The 19,363-nt window shown below is 43.1% G+C and overlaps 1 protein-coding gene across 2 annotated transcripts in view; it reads left to right on the top strand.

Moving 5' to 3' along the window:
• The first annotated feature begins 1,392 nt into the window (after positions 1-1,392).
• The window catches only part of DIP2B (disco interacting protein 2 homolog B), a 223,929-nt gene continuing 205,958 nt past the window's right edge, over positions 1,393-19,363 (top strand). Inside the window, exon 1 of one of the 2 annotated variants that reach the window (XM_043447299.1) lies at positions 1,393-1,645. In XM_043447299.1, the coding sequence (XP_043303234.1) occupies positions 1,546-1,645 (100 nt within the window). In that variant the 5' untranslated portion in view covers positions 1,393-1,545. The remainder of the gene's footprint in view (positions 1,646-19,363) is intronic. The other variant, XM_043447298.1, reaches the window with a different exon arrangement.

Genomic DNA, 19,363 nt, shown 5'->3' on the forward strand with positions numbered 1-19,363 from the left:
TACATTGTTGCAGTTAAAAGGAAATTTCAAACTCTACTACCCAATCTGGCATGATGTTACACTCCTTTTTTCAAGCTGAAATTCTTTTCTCAGCCTAAAAAAAAATTTTCCCCCCTTCCAGCCCATGAACTACTAAATAGATGCTGAGGCCTTAACTCTCAAAGTACCAATTTTGGATCAGCATGGGAGGGGAAGAAAAATACTGGAATTCTATCAAACTGTATGGGGAGATTTGGCATTTACATAAAAGAGACAATACTATTAAAGAATGGCAATTTAAGGCAACTGTCCCAGTAGTTTGTGGTAAAAATACACACAGGTCTGGACTTCCCTTGTGGTACAGTGAACTCAAATCCGCCTGCCAATGCAGGGAGCATGGGTTCAAACCCTGGTCTGGGAAGATTTTTACCTTCCACGGGCAACTAAAGCCCACGGGCCACAACTACTGAGGCCCACCTGCTGCAACTACTGAAGCCCAAGTGCCTAGAGCCTGCGCTCCACAACAAGAGAAGCCATTTCAAAGAGAAGCCTGTGCAAGGCAATGAAGAGTAGCCCCATCTCATCCAGCTAGAGAAAGCCAGCACACAGCAAGAAAGAGCAACCAAAAATTTAAAAATAAACACATAAGTAGTAAAAAATACATACAGGTCTGGATCTTTAAGTTGAATTAAAATACTAATACTTTTGGAACACCTATTAATGATACATCCAGGATGATAAAAAGATAAAGAAGATGAAGTTCTCCTTCTGGGAAGAGGTCAGAAGTCTAGGCGGGAGGACGCAGATTCTCCTCCTTCTGTCTTAAATGCTAGAACTGAAACAGAAACATAGCTTGCCAGGCTCTACTGTCCATGGGATTCTCCAGGCAAGAATATTGGAGTGGGTTGCCATGCCCTCCTCCAGGGGATCTTTTGGACCCAGGGATTGGAACCTGAGTCTCTTATATGTCTTCCTTTGGCAGGCGGGTTCTTTACCAATTAGCGCCACCTGGGAAGCCCCTTAGAAACAAAGAGCTCCTGGTAAATGTGACCCATTTACCACAGGAAGCCCCAGTGAAAAGAACTGCCTGAGTTCAAGTCATTATGAATGGGTGGTGTCAAATAGTCCGGGAAACGAAGCAAGGGACAAAAGCACACTATTAAGTGCAGAGAACTGGAAAAAGCAAGGCCTGGGGCCCCTGAAAACTCCTTCCTTGCGAGTTCATAAAAGGTAAACGTCCGGGTTCACAGCAACCCAGTGAGCCCATTTCGCTCGAGAGAAATCGTGGCAGCGGGCTTGGACTCGTAGTTTCAGGAATCTCCCAGTAGAGGGCGCCATCGGCCCGGGAGTCCGCAGCTTGACTCGCCTGTGGAGGCGGTGCGTCCTGGGTCCGGGGGCGGGGCCGCCGGGCTCACGTGACCCTTGCTCATGGCGGCGGCGGCAGCGGCGGCGCTGGCGGCGCTCGGCGGCCGGAGCCGGATCCTGTAGCAGGGGTGTGGGCCGCGTCAGTCCGTCCCTCCTTCGGCCCCCTCGTTTGTCTTCCGGAGTGTGGCTGGTAAAGCCGGGATGGCGGAGCGAGGCCTGGAGCCCTCGCCGGCTGCGGTGGCGGCGTTGCCGCCCGAAGTGCGGGCGCAGCTGGCGGAGCTGGAGCTGGAGCTCTCGGAGGGTAGGAGCCGGGCAAGGGAGCGGGCGCCCGGGCGCCGCTGCGGATCGCGGCGAGGGGAGACCAGGTCCCCACCGCGCGCCCTGGTGGCCGTGCGGGCAGAGGGGAGGAGCGTGCCGGAAATCTGGCCTGGGCTTCACGTGAAGGGTCGCTCTCCTCCTCTTCTACCCCGGAAAGTGGCTTTCCCTGTGGTTCATTGTGTTCTCTGGGAGGGAGGGAGCCGGGGCTGGGGGGAGAGGTCTTCCTCAGGCTCGGACTGCTTCTGCGCTCCCGGCCCCCCGAAACCCCAGACAAAGCTGTGTCCTCCCGCTTCGGGCTTCTGCCCGGGCGCCGGGGCACGGTGGGGCGGGGTGGGGGTGAGGCCGCCCGCGGGGTGGCTGACAGCTTGCTCCTGTGCTCTCTTCCAGGGGAGGGCCCCAAGCCTGTTTCAGCTCCCCTTCCCCCCTTCAGAAAAAGAGAGAGACACAGGGGAAATCCGCCAGCATTTCTTCTTCCTTGTTTAACAATGCGAGATGCCTCCCCAGTGACAGGAGTGAGATAGAAGCGGGGTGGGCCATTGAGGGTCCTAAGGAGGCCAGAAGCAGTGGTATTAACCCAGAGAGAGGCACAAGGGGCGGCTTTTAGACCACCTTTGTCAAAAGGGTTCCCCCCCCTCGGTGCCTGTATTCGGGCTGAATTTTCCGCATCTGATCACCTTTTGGAATCGTAGAAGAGGAAAGGAGAGAGGTGGCTACCGGTTACATGCAAATCCTGGCCGGCACGGTCTTTCTTTTGACAATGGATTGTTACAAGGACGCTTGGATTGGTTTTGAGAATTAAAAGAATGAAATAAATCGAGCCACTATTATTCGAGAAGTCCCTGGACAACAATGAGAGAAACGTTGCTCTGTTGTGGGCATGTGATCAGGCTTCTTGTGCAGTTGTGATCAGTTCTCCATAAAGTTCCTGTTTTTGTCACAGGCTGCCTCTGAGACAAAAGCAGCATTTTCTCCAAGCTTGATGTCAGTACTGTGGTGGTGCCCCCAGAGTTGCATATTCTTCTTGAGTTCTTTGCCAAAGGCCCTCTCTCTCCACTAGCATTTTTCAAGTGGATTAAAAATTGCTGATTGGAAAAGAAGAATGTGACAAGTTCCCAGGAGAGTTTTGACTTTTTGTTTACTTATCAGGGCATTCTCTCTACACACCCCTCCCCCCATCCTTTACAGTAAAAAACCAGAAGTAGATTTGAGTGTTATAAAGTCACTTGGGCATGGAGGGAAATAATTATCTTTAATAACCCTGTTAGGGTTTCCCAATGTATAGGGAGGTGCCCTTTTCACTTGCACTCAATTAGCAACATATTATTTTTCAGTTAATCAGTTGGGAAGTTACTCTTTGGCCAGTCCCTAGTATCAGTTGTGGTGGATGAGTCTGTTTCTGTGAAATGTTCAGGGCATTGCTGTCTTGATTCTACCTCTCAAAATACCCCATTCTTCTAGACTAAAGCATTGTCATTCAATCCATGATGACTTTCATTCAAATTGGACTTTTAAAGCAAGTTAGAGTAACACATCAGCTATCTTTGATTAGCTAGAAGGAGAGAAGTTTGGCTGGATGTTTGCGTCAGAGAGATTAAAAATAGGAGTTAATTGCTTTTACATGGAGAGGGAAATCCTGGAAGCTCCTTATTCTTGGTATATCTGCTTCCAGCTGATTACTGTTTACTTCTCTGGTTGTTTCTAGAGATGATTCCAAGGAACTGTTTCTAGGACTCATACTGGCTAGCTCACCTTTCTCTCCTTGAAGAAGGTGTGAAGCTCCTACAGACTGTAAGGCTAAGGCTTCAGCATTTTTCAGGACAAGTGCATGGTTTGTTTCCTGTTGCAGGATTGTTTTGGTTTGGCATGTGACTGAGATTTGAAATGGTTTCTTAAAGATTTGTACTACATTATCCGGTATTTCATCTCTTTTAGCGATGGAAAACTGGAAAAAATACAGTTGGAAAACCTCAGGCCTGCAGTGTCAGCATCTTGACCATCTGTTTGTCTCTCTTGCTTAAAGTACAGAGAATGGTTGACTGGAGAAGTAGGTAGACATTTTTAGGAATTCAAGTGAAGTTGAAACCACCACCCCCAAATCTATAGCACAGTGTTATTTGTGATGTCTGTTAGCATATTTTGAAGGGACCTTTGTTTGTTTTACATTTTCTCCACAGTTACTGCTCTGGCAAAAAAGTACTCTTTTTCTTTCGGGAAAAAGAGAGCTACTTTTAACTATGTGTTTAGTGTGTGTGGTTGGCTTTGGTGCTCTCATTCCTCGATTTTATTCATTTTTCTCGGTTCAGGCTGTAGTGGGTCCTAATTATAGCGGTTGCCTGAGCTGTATGCCGTTAAAGAATTTTCTTTGTGCTCACTTGTGTTTTCAGCTGCAGGCCTGGGTCGCAGATGAGCCAGCCCTGCGCCGGCACGCAGGTTGTGCCTCTCTGGGCCGTTTGCCGCAGAGCGCGTTGCAGAGCCAGTGCTGGGCTGCTGCTCCGTGCGGGCAGGTCACTGGGCTTGGTACTGCAAGCTGCCTGCTTTCGCAGCAGAAAGAACAGGCCAGCACTGTCCGGAGAATCACTGAAAATTGAACTGACACCTAGTCACAAGCTTTTCTGTAGACTAATTGAATAGGTAGAAGGTTTCTATAAGTATTCTCATAACTGAAATTTTTTCATGACCTACATGTACTGTTATATTTTTTATATATTTGGCAATGAGCTCTGTTTTCTGAACTTAAATCATATGTTTTAGCCAAATGTATGCACATAAAATAACACTAATGATGGGAATTTGTTTAAATTTGTCTGATAATATGTTGTATTTGTGTTATGATTTGATATGTTATGTCATTTGAGCCTCACTTTTCTTTTTTTTTATTTAACAGAAGGGAAAACCAAGACTCAGAAAGGTTAAGTGTTTCATCAGTGAGTATTAGCTGCTCACTAATTAGTGCCAATAGCTTAAGCTGCCATATTATTATGGCATCTGCTATCATTGTATGACTTAAATATCTGAATAGTTATTGCACAAGCTATTAAGTCTAATTTTTACTCTAGGCAAATGCTACAAAACAGTTGTACGCCGGGACTTCCCTGGTGGTCCAGTGGCTAGAACTCCAGGCTTCCCGTGCAGGGACCCAGGATCGATCCTAGAGCAGGGAACTAGATCCTATGTACTACAGCTAAAAAAAAAAACAGCTAAATAAATTTGTGCAGCCAAATAAATAAAAAAATAATAACTTTTATTAAAAAAGTTGTATGCCATAATTCTAAAGAGTCTTATTGTCTTTCTGAAATCTCTTTAAAAATCTATCATTCACTTATTTGATTGAGCAGACATTTATTTTCTGCTTACCGTGTGCTCAGGACACAGAGGTTAGCAGGGTACTGTGTTAGCTTTCAAAGAGCTCTGAGTCCGAAAGGGAAATTACTTAAAAATGCCAACAAAACAGTTCATGAGACCAAAGGGTACATAAGAGTTTGTACAGAGACTGCCTTCTAAGAAAAGAGGAAACTGTCTGCTTTATCGCTGTGAAAAAGAAACAGCACAGAACCAGAAGTACAGAACTGGACGCTGGTAGAGGGGGCTGTGATTAGCTTGGTGAAGCTCAGTCCTGAGCGTGAAGGCTGGCTGTGGTATCTCGAGGAGGGGTGGGGGTGGGAGCCTTTCTGCCTGAGAACAGTCCCAGGGTGACAACTGGAAAGGTATTTAAGATAAAATAACACTTGCAGGAAGGGATCCTCCCTTTGCTTGTTTGAACACTTCTCTCAGCACACACACAACAGACCCGGACGCATCCTCCCTTTCTCCTGTCTATTTCATCACATAACTCAGGGTCCTCAAAGCGGGGCACAGGTCGGCCTTGAAGGTGGAGGGTTAAGACGCGCCCGCTTCCTAGGAGTTGAAGTGCACCCCCGTAGGAGTTGGGCAGAGGACTTGAAGAGGAAAGGGGAAAGATGCTGAATTGAGATTGCCCTGCAGTCTCCAAGCTGGGAGTTTAGAATTAAGCTACCAGAGAACTGGTGAATCCTTCTTGCTTTACTTATCATGGAAAAGTGTGGCCACTCCTCCTCAAATATGTAGCATAGTCATGAATTTATAAGAAACCCCTTTATCAGAAAGTGACATCTAAGCAGTGTCTCTTCTAGTGTTAGAAGTACTAAGGAAGGCAGGTTTGTGGGTTTTTGAATAACCCAAACCGGGCATTAGCCAAGGGGTTTATTCTCAGGAACTTGCGTATCTTTTTTTTTTTTGGTGGGCTGTACTCAGCTTACGTTGGAACTCATCTTTAGGAATTGCTCATCAGAGCCTGTGACACATAGCTCTGCAAACCCTTATGGTGGCAGTTTTTAATTCTTTGAGGGTGGAATTTCATTTTGTAGGTCACTCGGTGTCAAGTAGAGAAAAGCGGGTGGATGTTCTCTTGGAGTCCAAACTAGCTGTGAATGAAAAAAATTAGAGTGATTGTAAATAGGTTTTATTTGTGACTGTCAAAAAACTAGAATGGTGGTAAACTGGTTTGAGGGGAGTTCCAGAAAGTAGTGACAGACAAACTCATTGGAAGGATGATTCACTTTACTGTAAAGGATGGCGCTTGTTTAGACATTCTAGTTCTATGTACTGACATTTTGAAAAATTTATCTCGTTGTTTGACAGTCCCATAACATTGAGGGGAATTTTTGATCAAGAGAAATCTCTAATCCTTCCCTCTTAGCCCAGTGCTTGATGGCAGCTTTCTTTCCTGGCCTCTGTGTGGATTAGCGCCTCAGGGTTGAAAGTTCAGATGATTGGCTAAAAAGGGCCTTCACATGTTTGTATCGTAATGATTACAGTCCTTCATGGTTCTCATGATTAATCAGGAATGCTCTTTGAAACACTCCTTCCTGCTCCTCTGCACCATTTCTCAGTTCCTTAAGAATTAGATGAAGTTCTACCTTTTTTCTAAACCTGCCCCTGACCACTGTGAGCTCTCTTGCTCCAAACCTTACATCATTTACATTTTTGCCAGTCATAGGTTTTTTAAATTATATAAGTTGTTTTTCATTTCACCTCAGTGTAAACTCTTGCAGAGGTCATTCTTTAAGGCCTTTAAACAACTGCTGACCAGTTTCTTTCTTATGAGTGCAGTAAATTTTTGCTCACCTCATTTAGATGTGAATTGAAACATAAAGTCTCTGTCTTGGGGATTTGCTCTTGGCACGAGGCAGGGTTGTATGATCATTTGAGGAGTGTGGGCTTCGGCATCTGGTGGGCTGGCATCCAAGTCCTGGCTGTCACTCAGCTCTCTGACCTTGGACGGACTGCCTAACCTCCCTTGTTTTAGTTTCTTACATTCTTAAAAATAGGAACGGCAACTTAACCTGATTAGAGTTGTAAGGTGGTTTAAAAAGAGATTCTAGGAAAACAGCTGAGCGTGGTGTGTGCATGCAGTTAGTGCTGCATATGTGTAATCTTTATTGTTTCTGATAGTGAAGAGATGCGTAAGTGACTTGGCTGTTTTTAATATCTTCTGTTACTTAGCAGAATACGGTTATGTTTGAAGTGATGAATGGAACCAATTTGTGCAATTCTTTTCTGTAAGTAAGACTTGACTCCTCCATCAGTTGCTCCTGTCGGCACCCTCTACCCTTGTTCAACACGTGTTGGGTCACGGCAAGCAGTTGACTAGAGCAGAAAAGAGTAGCTGGTTTGTTTCACACAGGCATCTGGCATGTGTGCGTTTCCAAGCCTGTAGGTTCCGGCAAATGGCTCTGACATTTAAGCATGGTTTCTTAGATTCAAGCGTCTCCAAGCTGTGAAAAGGCACATGTGGATACTCAGCCTTCACTTGCCTTTTGACTCTTCTTATTCCTCCATTTGTCCTTAGTGAACAAATCCTTTGAATTCCTCCTTCAAAACTTTCCTTGCATCCACTTTTCCTTTGAGTTGCGTTTATCTCCAGCCTTGCTCAGTCCTTTGTCTTTAGACCTAAGAGTCAGCTCTAGATGGATCTTTTTTTTTTTTTTATCTTCTAAAAACACTACTTTGATCTAAAACCATTGGTAAATCCAAGGCTCTGTAACTCATTGTCTTTAAATTCTGAGATTTGCGAAAGCAGGGATGGTCTTCTGTATCCTTTATGCCTAGAGTCTAACTGAGTGCTTTTATGCACATCAAATAGTCCATCTTTCTTGGTAACTATGTCATAGATGTTTAAGTAAAAGTTTGTCATGTGTTTGTGGGTTTTTTTTTTTTTTAATATTAATTTGGCTGCACTGGGTCTTAATTGTGGCATACAGCTTCTTTGGTTGTGGCATGCAAACTCGTAGTTGAGTTTGATCTAGTTCCCTGACCAGGGGTCGAACCCAGGCCTCCTGCTTTGACAGCACGGAGTCTTAGCCACTGGACCGCCAGGGAAGTTCCTCATATACTTGTGTTTATAGTGAATAAGTCACCTTCCCTTGTGGATGCTCTTCTGTGAACAGAATATCTTCTGAAAGGCCGTTTCTTTGGAATTCTATAGCATCACAGCTGACAGGATCTTTGGACACGTGGGTTGGCTTTAGTGGACCTGGAAATGCTGAAGTCGTGTGTAGAATTTTGGGTGTGCTTATATGCTTTTTTAGGGCGCAGAGTCTCCAGGTTCCATCAGTTTCTTAAAGAGGACTGTGAAGCAAAGTTGAGAACCAAATCTGTGGACTTCCCTGGAGGTCCAGTGGTTAAGAATCTGCCTGTTAACTCAGGGCACATGGGTTTGATCTCTTGTCTGGGAAACTAAGATCCCACATGCCGTGGGGCAACTAAGTCCATGTGAGTAGAGCCCATGCTCCGCAATGAGAAGCCATGACAGTGAGACCTCTGCACCGCAATGAGAGAGTAGGCCCCGCTTGCCGCAACTAGAGAAAGCCCGCACATAGCATTGAAGACCCAGCACAGCTAATAAATAAATAAATAAATAATATGGGGGGGGGGCGGAAAGAAGGCAGGAAAGGAGAATGGCTGCTAACTTAGCCCCTCCTTCCCACTGTGCTTTAAAAAAAAAGAACCAAATCTGTATGACTAGTTTTCATTATTACTAGTTGGTAAGAGGGCCAGACTCCCTGAGCCTCTCTCTTCAGCACTCACAAACTTATCTCTTTCAGTTCCCACGTTTCCTTCTTTTCTCAGAGGAAGAGCTGTCACCCTCCGGTTCTGCAGCTTATCCCTCTGACTGTGCTCTTAGTCCCATCCCTTCTCTTCTGGGATCTTGGGATCTTACTTTATTGATTACTCTATTCATTTGCAGTCTTCTGTCTGTCTTTCCCTCTCATCTTTAGCCTCTCACTTAACACTTGACTCCTGGCTCCTTCGCTTCAGCCTATGAAAGTACTAAAGTTTCTCTCATCTTAAGAAAAGTATCTTCCCACAGTCCTTGGTTGGAACCTGTTTGCCCTTGCGTGCTGGTGTTCTCCCCCTCTCATAGATCCTTTATTTCTTACTTTTGCTCACTCTTCAGTCCATTGCTTTTTCCTCATCAAGCCTCCGAAACAACTGTTTCCAAGGCCCCTAGTGACTTCTGATTTCAGACTGAAAAGGACCCACAGTATACAGCATCTTTCTCTGCAGCATTGGATACCATGCTCCACTATCTTTATATGAAACTTCCTTCTTCCTTAGCTTTTATGGTGTCATGTCCTTCCATCTCCCTAAATGTTCCTCCTTCAGCTCTCTCTCGGGCTTCTTTTTCTTTCTCCCAGTGTGGGTGTTCCTGTGTCAGTCATTAGCCTTCATCTCACTTCACATACACTTGCTGAGTAATTGCACCTATGCCCAGGGCTTCAGCTCTCTTGGCTGGGAGATGGCTTTCTAGTCCATATCTTTAGTCCTGACTCCCATCTGCTGCCTTGATTCCCATTGATTCCCCCTAGACAGCTGTAACTTAGTAGATCCTAAACTGTACTCCTTGTTTCAGGCTGCTCCACAAATACTTGGGGGTCATCCTTAACTTCTAATGAGTCAGTAAGTCCTGTCGATTCTGCTTCCTGCCCTCCATTAACATTGTTTCTGCCTCTGTTTAGGCTCTTACCATCTTTTGCTGAGACTGTTGCAGTACTCTCCTAACTTGTCTGCCTGCCTTCAGTTTCTTTTCCCGCCTATTCATCCTTCTCTATTCTGAGATACAACGATCATCTTGAAACACAGATCTCATTGTGTCCTTTTGCCTGAAAATTTTTTATTGGCTTCCTCTATCCACAGGATAAAATCCAGGCATCTTTTGTGTATCAAGACCTTTTTAACCCTCCTTCCTCTGCCTTCCACAGTTTTGCTCTTGTCTCTAGCCATGCCGAATGACTTGGCCTTCCCTGAATGCATGGTACTTTTTCACTTCCATGCCATTGTATTGTAGGGGGCTTCTCAGGTGACTTAGTGATAAAGAATCCACTAGGAGATATGGGTTTGATCCCTGGGGCAGGAAGATTCCCTGGAGTAGGAAATGGCAACCTACTCCAGTATTCTTGCCTGGAAAATTCCATGGACAGAGGAGACTGGAGGGCTGCAATCTGTGGGGTCACAAAGAGTCAGAGATGACTGAGTGAGCACGCACGTCGTTGTGTTGTACGCGTCACCTTTCTCTGAGAAGCGCCCACTCTGACATATTCTTCCCTTTTCCTGCCTGGTTGACTTCTCCACTCAATTTCCTGTAAGACGCCAGCCTTTCGTAAGCTCTCTTAAGAAGTTAAGGTCTCTGTATAAGTAACCATCAATTACTGAGTGCTTATTATGTAACAGGGTTTATAAACTGTATACCCTGCCCAGCCAGGTAAGTAGGTGCTGAATAAATCGCTCCTATTATCATGATGATGAGGGAACTGAGCTAGCAAGAAGCACCTGAAGCTTGAGAGGCATGCAGGGTGTGCCAGAGCCGCCCGTTACACATGACCTGGTCTTTCCCCTTCTCCCTGCCAGCAGCAGAAACATCTGATGTGAGTGGCAAAGGAGAGAGAACACAGCTGGGTTCAAGTCCTGTCTCCCCTGCTTACTATGTGACCTTGGACAAGTCTTTGCAGTGTGCTTCTAATCCTAACAACTCCTAAAGATAGTGTGTTGTTTCCATTCTGTAGAGACTTGTTAAGGAACGTGAAGTCTGAAAGTACAGTGTGCTGGGGTTGGAACCCAGGTCGGCTTGGCTCCAAAACCCATGGTATTTCCATACTGGTTCCATCTCCCTGAATCACGTTGTTTCAAGTAATTTCAGCAGAGTTCTCTTCCATCTTAACTCTTGGGCCCCCTTTTCTTAGGATACAGTTTCTGTCTTTGGTGTTTGGGAGTAGGGCTCCCTGGAGAGAAAAGAATGGAAATGTTCCATCCTATTCTAGGAGAAATAGATAGGAATAGGAGTGAGGTTATTCTTGACCTTGCTTTGCCAGAACCCTGGGGAGTTAGCACTCTAAAATGTGTTTGGAGAAGTTCCATCAGCCTAACTTCTGGCAAGGTGTGACTGCCTTATTTCTTAAAAGAACTAAAGATATTGGGTAAAATCCCTTTAAGATTGTGTATCTGTAAAGTAAGAGATAATTTTATGTACTTATATTTTGATATGAAATTAATTTTTCTTCCTTGAATTGAGATGGGGATGATGAAAAGCTGAAAAGGGGAAATCCAGAAAGAAAATATTTGGAATGCTATACAGGTCAACCCTAAATGAAAGCCCACAGGACGTCTTTGAAAGGTCCTTGTGTCCTGGACTTGTTTTTTTCTGAGCTTCAGGTTGAGTATTGTTCTGTTCTGCTTCAGAAAGAATTTTTAGTTTTGTTTTATTTTTTTCCTTAGGCTATTTATGTTTAATTAAAAATTAATGTTTAAACTAATGTAGGTATTTCTGTAGATGACATATACTTTTAATTGATTTTTTGGGAGTTTTCTGTTTTTATGAAGGAATAGTGCTCTAATATCCCTTTTTTTAGAGGATTCTTGCTTTTAGGGATAAATTAAAGTGGCTGTAGGATTTTCTTTCTTTATTTCTTTCTTCTTAAGGACCTTGGGTTATGTTGTCTCAGTTTATTCATAGGCTGGAACCTTGTGGGTTTTAACTTGGGTCAGGCATGAATGCATTATGGTGTTGGCCATTCTTGTCAGGAATCGTTAGGAGAAACTTCTGATAGTTTCTTGTTTAGTTGATCTGTGACTTTTTTTTAAAATTGAGGTGTAATTGACATACAACATTATATTTATTAATTTCTGGAGTATGACATAATGATTTGCTATTTCTGTATGTTAGGAAATGATCACCTTAGTAAATCTCATTAACATCTATCACCATACAGAGTTTTCTTTCTTGTCTTAAAACTGTAAAGAGTTGTCATTCTTACTTTATTGGGCTTCCTTTCTGGTTTGGAAAAACTTTCATTTTTAAATTGAACATGTAGCAAAACCACTGGTGAGTTTTCCTCCTGTGGTTCTTTGCTTACTGTTTTCTTCAAGGAGACCAAGGGAAGTCCTAGAAGAGAACTTCCTGTTTAAAAAAAAGACAGCTTCCTCATTTGTTGGTTCTCTGAACTCTTTAACTTCTAATGTTACTCGTATATTATAGCTATTTTTCAGATGATCTTAAAGTTACTGTATGATCATTTGCATAAATACTGTCGTCTCCCTTGGTAAGGTGCTTGAGGACAGCTCACGGCATCCTTCAGCATAAGTGTTTTTTAGTACCTATTCCGCCAGTGAATGAATCTAGACTCTGTCCTCAACCTCCCTATCTGTTCTTATTTCCTTATAAGTATCTGACAGACTCTTCTATTACAGTTAGACTTGTTTGCTCACCCTTTTCCTCAAACAGCTCATTCCTATCTCTGTACTTTTGCAGTGATTATTTTCTTTGTCAGGGCTGCCTTTTCTCCTCCTGAAATTTACCTGTGGTTTCAGGGCCTGATTAGATGGCCTTTTCATCATGAAACTGACTGACTACTTTAGTCCATATTAATTTCTTCTGTTTTAGGCTATTGTATTCAGTAACAGTTTAACACTTAACTGACAGCTTTATTTGTTTTGTTTATGTTGTTTTTGCCTCTGCAGTTAGACTTTATTTTTTCTTAATTGATTAATTATTGTTACTGTCTTTTTGCTGTGCCAGCTTTTCTCTCGTTGCGGCTAGCAGGGGCTGCTCTCTCGCCATGTGCAGTGCGTGGGGTTCTCATTTCGGTGGCTTCTCTGGTGCAGCCGGGCTCTCGGGTGCACACGCGTCAGAAGTTGCGGCTCCTGGGCTCTAGAGCACAGGCTCAGTGGTTGTGGCTCATGGCCTTAGTTGCTCTGAGGCGTGTGGAATCTTCCAGTATCAGGAATTGAACCCAGTCTCCTGCATTGGCAGGCAGATTCTTTACCAAGGAGCCACCAGGGAACCCCCTGCAGTTAGACTTCAGATTTTGTGAGTGTAATGACAAGGTTTTCTACCTTTTGGAACTTGTAAGTTGCTGAACATATTATATCAATAAAGATGTAATGAGCACATTTGTTTACAAGATCTAGTGAGAGATGCATGAAAGGCAGGTTCCCTGCTTTCAAGGAGCTTTCAATCTAGTAGCTTCTCTTAGAAGTATTAATTTAAAGTAATTGTCTTTTGAGTGAGCACTTAGAAACTTTCTTTTTTTTTTTTTTTTAACATTTGAGTGGTAAGATAGCCTTTAAACAACTCCTTTTGAAATCATTTTGGGAAAGTGGTAGCTTGAGCACATCACTGCTGCCCTCTTTTTAAAACTTGGTTCAAGTGAAATAACAATTTCAAAGCTTAGAGCAAAAATACTAAGAATTGGAATGGAAACTCATGAAAGTGGGAGGACTTGAAGGATAGATCCAGGAAGCCAAAAATGCAGATAGTAAGAATTTTAGGGGAGATAACTAGTAGAAGAAAAATTCCCTGAGACAAAAAAGATTGCAGATTGAAAAAGATCACAGATTGAATGAGTTCACTGTCTTCCAGGCAAGATGGATGAGAAAAGGCACAAATCTAGGTATATTCTGATAACATTCCTGAATTCAGTGATGACGGGGAAAAAAATTCTACAAACTCAAAAGAGGATAAAGATACAAAAAAAAGTTGAAACTACAATAAAATCGACTGTTCTCATTTGCAACACTATAGTGATGGTGTAAGAAGCAAGCTAGTTAGAGAAAAGTTCTACACAAAATCTTACTTGCAGTCTAGATACTGTTCACCTTTCAGGAAAAGAAAGCTCTATGTGGGTGTGCAAGAATTGACATTATATCACTCATAGACTTGAATCTGAGCAATATACTCTAATCAAACATAATTATTTCCTTTCCTCGAAACAATGATGGACAACGGACTTTGAAATATGTATATATATCATGTGCTATACCAATGTGCTATTGTTACTGTAAGTTACATACTACATATATGTATATATATATAATTATATACATTGAGAGTAACAAGAAATGTGTAATATAAATGGTAAGTAAGGATCTTTGAAATTAAAGAGACATACCGAAAGAGAAAACCTTGTTGTCTGAATGAAATATTCTAAATGATTCCAGCAAAACTCAGACATCAAGGGACAGGGTGGTATGGGGGCGAGAGGGAACTCAAAGCATTCTTTGGTATCTTTAGAATGTTGGCAGGGGAAGCATGGCAATGACCTGCCTTAATGAGAAGAATACTTCTTTTATAATGGTGTTAAAAAATTATAAAATACTTCATGGAAAGTATCACAAGAAAGGTACAGGGTCTGTGTGAAGAAAATTGTTAAGTGTTAAGGATGATCTGAAAGAAGTGGAAATGCATACCATGTTCCTGGATGGGAAGACTAAATATATGTAAATTTAATGGAAATTAATTACAACTCCAATGGAGAGTTCTTCTGAAGGTAGGCAGTTAGGTAAAACAGTCTGTGTTCACATGGAAGAATAAATGTTTTTACAGTAGCCAAGAAAATTTAGACACAGAATAGTGAGGTGGTCCTTGCTTTACCAGGCATTGAAACAGATTCTAAAATTATTAGTATCACACTTGAAGCAGTATGGTATTAAAATTTGAATAAAGGATGAGCAAACAGAATAAGGTGTCCCAGTCCTTGTATATGTAAGAGAAATAATTATGAAAATATGTAAGTTTAGTAGAAAAGATCTTTCTTTAAGTAACAAATAATGATTTTTATTATATAACTTCTTACAGTACTCACATTACAGAAGACAGAACCTGACAGATTCCTGTTGCTGTCTAGATGCTAAGTCATGTCTGACTCTTGCAACTCCATGGACTGTAGCCCGCCAGGCTCCTCTGTCCATGGGATTTCCCAGGCAAGAATACTGGAGTGGGTTACCATTTCTTCCTCCACAGTCTCTTAAAATAAATTAACCAGGGCTCCATAGGATATCAGAAATACTAATACTATATTTATCTTTGATACTCTATTTATCCTGCCAAAAGGAGCACATTGGAAGCAGAAAGAAAAGTCTGTTCCTCATGCAGTGTCTTTCCAGTGCCTCTACAGACAAAGCTTAACATCGTGGCGTTTGGCATAGGAAAAATATTTAAAGGGTTCATCTTAATTTTCACAGAGTAGGCAGTGAAGGGGAGATTTGGGTCTGAGAAGCACTTAGTTGGTAACTGACATATTCTTGATTCCTCTCTTTTTTTTTTTTTTTCAATATAACAGTCCATATCTAGTCCATCAGTAAGTATTTTGGGTGCTCCCCTTGCATCTGCTTCCCTCTGTCTGTGGTCACTGATGATCATTGCCTCGCCTGTCACCTCATCTCTAGCTTCCATAGCACCTCACCTAGTGTCCCCTGCTTTCTTTAGTCTGTTTTCCACATGGCAGCTATAGTCAGCTCTGTAAACTAAAATTAGATGCTCTTTCTTCCCTGCCTTACAACCCTTCAACAGATTCTGTCCTTTAAATGAAATTCCAGCATCTGTTTCATGGTCTACTCCTTCACACTCCGGTTCCCCCATCCAGGGTGCTTCAGCCACGCTCGCTGATTCTTCTTTCTCTCCTTCCACTTTTCCTCTCTCTCTCATATCTTGTTTCCCTATCTCTCTCTCCTTTCCTCCCTCCCTCCCGTTCTCTCTTTCTTTCCTTTTTATTTATTTAGCTACTATTATTGAGTGCCCACTTTGTGCCACGTGGGTACAGGCATCACAGCAGTGGTTAAATAGCAAAGTCCTTGCCCTGGGACTTCCCTGCTGGCCCAGTGGCTAAGACTCTGTGCTCCCAGGCAGGGGGTCTGGGTTCCATCCCTGATCAGGGAGCTAGATCCTGAATGCCGCAACTAAATATCCCCGCGTGCCCCAACTTAGACCTGATGCAGCTAAATAAATAAATATGAGAAAAAAAATCCCTGCCCTAAGGAGCTTGCATTCTGTAGGAATAGACAGAAATTAATAAGTAGATGAAATTAATAAGTACTTTATCTTGCCTGTCAGATGGTAAAAATTTCAGTGGAGAGAAATTGTGAAGAGGAATAGAGAATACTGGGGCCGGTCAGTGGATAGTTTAGAATAGTCAGGGATGACTTCATTCGAACAACACTGGAACCTGAGGGTGGAGAGACTCTCTCCCTCTGAACTCATCATGCCTGTTCCTGCCCCCAGGCCTCATCCTTGCTTTTCTTCTCCGGGAACGCTCTGCCCCAGAGAGCTGTGCTTGGCTGACAGCTTTGCCTCCTTTCTGTCTCAGCTCAAAAGTGACCTTCTCAGAGATGTCTTCCCTCACCCCCGAGTTTAAATGAGCAACTCCTGCCGCCTTGCTCCATCTCATCTTTTTTTTTTTTTCCCTGTTTAAAATTTTCAACTTAATGCTGCCATTTAAAATGATCTTGCTTGTGTATTTATTCATTATCTGGTTCTCCTCCAGTAAAATGGGAGTTTCCTGAGAGCAGAGACTTTGCTGTCTTGCTGCCTGCTGGATGCCCAGGGCCTAGAATAGAAGACACTCAGTCAACACTTGTTTGCAAACAGATGGGCTTTGCAGAGAGAAGATTCCAACAGGATTCCTTAGATGGTGACAGCTTTACTGAGTAAAGAAGTGTGAGCTCTGTCCAGGACCTCTTCTAGGAAGGGACAGGGACCCCTGTGGAAGCTGGCCAGGGCTGGAACTCAAGGGCCCATGATGTTTCCTGGCCCTGGGTTCATGTCTCACATTTGTTTTTTCTTTGTTTCCCTCACCTATTTATCTGCATACTCTGATTTTCCATGTGCCTTTTACAGTTGGGTGGTATGTGACAACCTTCCATTTCATTAGCCTGCCTGCTATTTATTATGCAGAAGTGTATAGAAGACGCAGTGCCAAGCCTAGAATAGCCTTGCGTGAGAGCCGGCAGCTGGAGCGGGCCCCTGAGCGTGTCTGCTCCCTGTGTGGGGTGGCGTCCACTTCTGTGTTGCCTTGTACTTGCTTGTATGTCGATTCCCTTTTGCTCTGCCTTGACCAGCCGTATTACTCACAGGAACTAATCTGAAGTGTAAGCTCATTGGATGCGTTTTTCTTTAGAATAGTGTAAACAACCTTCATTTTGATTTAACTGGTCAGTATTGGTTGGAAAAAAACTAAATATTTCCCGTGTTTGGTTTTCCAGCATCTTTTCTTGATTGCATTAAATCTTTTGCAAAACTGTTGGAAAACCAGGGAAGTGAAATATTTAGCCATATGGTAAATATTTGATTTGTTGAACTAAGTCAGACTCTTGGGTAATTTATCCTAGTTTATGCAAATTGTATGGGCCAGCTAGACTGCTGAAGGCATTCATAGGCCACCCATATTATGTCCACCTGTGTGCACATGACACTTTTTTCTTAGGTCCTAATGTTTTCTCTCAAGGGCTTCTTTGAGTTCCTATGTCCAAGATAGTATTCAAACATTAAATTTATTGTAACTTTATACATAAGATAAATATAGTAAAAATCTCATATTCCATTTATTTATTATTCTGTCATCAACTTGAAGTGTATCTTTGTGGCTGAGAAGAAGAGCTTCTGAAGCATCTTAATAATTTAAATTATCCTATTCCATAAAGACAGAAATAAATATGACTTAGATGATTATCATCGGAGAAGGCAATGGCACCCCACTCCAGTACTCTTGCCTGGAAAATCCCATGGACGGAGGAGCCTGGTAGGCTGCAGTCCATGGCGTTGCGAAGAGTCGGACGTGACTGAGCGACTTCACTTTCACTTTTCACTTTTATGCATTGGAGAAGGAAATGGCAACCCACTCCAGTGTTCTTGCCTGGAGAATCCCAGGGATGGGGTCGCACAGAGTCAGACACGACTGAAGTGACTTAGCAGCAGATGATTATCATGTTGAAAACAAGACTAAAGTGATTATTACATGTTTACCAACCAAAGACCACCATTGTCAGGAGTAGTCAGTTGCTCAGAATTCTGAATTTGATTTGATTATCGTCTAACTTTTCCTTACAATTGTTGAAAAAAAAAAAGTTTTTCTTTAGAGGTGGTGATTCTTTCCCCTTCCGCCCTTGCCAGTTTTAGTTTTCTGTTTCCTTCCCTATAAAATGTGGATAAAAATGCTATCTCATAGGATTGATATGAGAACTAAATGAGTCAATACATAAAAATACAGTGATTAGAGCAGTGCCCAGCCAGTGATAAGCACTATAAATCTTTCTTGTGCTGCTGTGGTATTTTAAATTTCCAAAACTTCATCCACGCAGAAAGGGAGATTAGTGAGTAGAATATATGAACCCAGATTAGGTTTCCAGCTCTGTCTGAAACAGGATGGTAGTTGAAGCCATGAGAATACATGAGTTCACCCAGGAGAGGGGCTTGGGGTGAGCAGAGAGAAGTATTTCAGGCAGGCCCCTAGGTACACTAACATGCACAGAGGAAAGACGGCCAGGAAGAAGTGGACGTTTAGCGAGAAAGCTGGAGAAGGAAGATCAGGAGAGTTAGGGGATCAGAAAGACAAAAGAGGGAATGATCAAATGTTGCTGCAGATTGAAGAATGGTGAGGATTGGGTGGAGTCATGTATTTAGCCACTAGGTGACTTTTGAATTTAGTGAGAGTAGTTTTCATGCAGTGGCCCCAGATCACTCAGTACCTGCCAGTGCGGGAGATGAAAGGAGTATGGGTTCGAGCCCTGGGTTGGGAGGATCCCCTGGAGGAGGAAATGGCAACCCACTCTTGCCTGGGCAATCCCATGGACAGAGGAACCTGGTGGGCTACAGTCCACGGGATTGCAAAGAGCTGGACACGACTGAGCAACTGAGCACCCATGCCCACATGGGAATTATGAGGTAAGGAGTGAATGGGAGAAAATAGATACATTTCAAAAACAAAACAATTTTAGTAAATTTGACAGTAGTTAGGAGGGGCAGGACACAGCAGTATTTTTGTAGTTATTTGCAGAGATTAAATATTGCAAACTGTATCTATTACATAATAAATGCCATAAAGAAGACATGTACAAATATGGAGGAAGCTCAGGCAAAGGGCATTCGTGTACCTGTGGCGTTTCTGAGGAGGATGCCCCAAAGGAGTATCGCTCAGGCTCAGAGTCGTCAGCTGGGTAGGAGTTTGATGGGGAGACTGAGCAGGGAGGAGGGTACTTCAGTCTTGGAGGAAGGCATGGATTTTTGAGTCATTGGCATATGCTCAAGGAGTTAGGGTGGTGAGTAGTCTCACTGCTAGAGCATAAAGAGTAAGCCTGGACAGGTGGGCAGGGCTGCGAGCGTGGCAGGGGTAGGTCTTAGAATCTTCTTTTTATCTTG

The sequence above is a fragment of the Cervus canadensis genome, chromosome 25 (genome assembly GCF_019320065.1).
Source record: "Cervus canadensis isolate Bull #8, Minnesota chromosome 25, ASM1932006v1, whole genome shotgun sequence".
Taxonomy (NCBI): Eukaryota; Metazoa; Chordata; class Mammalia; order Artiodactyla; family Cervidae; genus Cervus; species Cervus canadensis.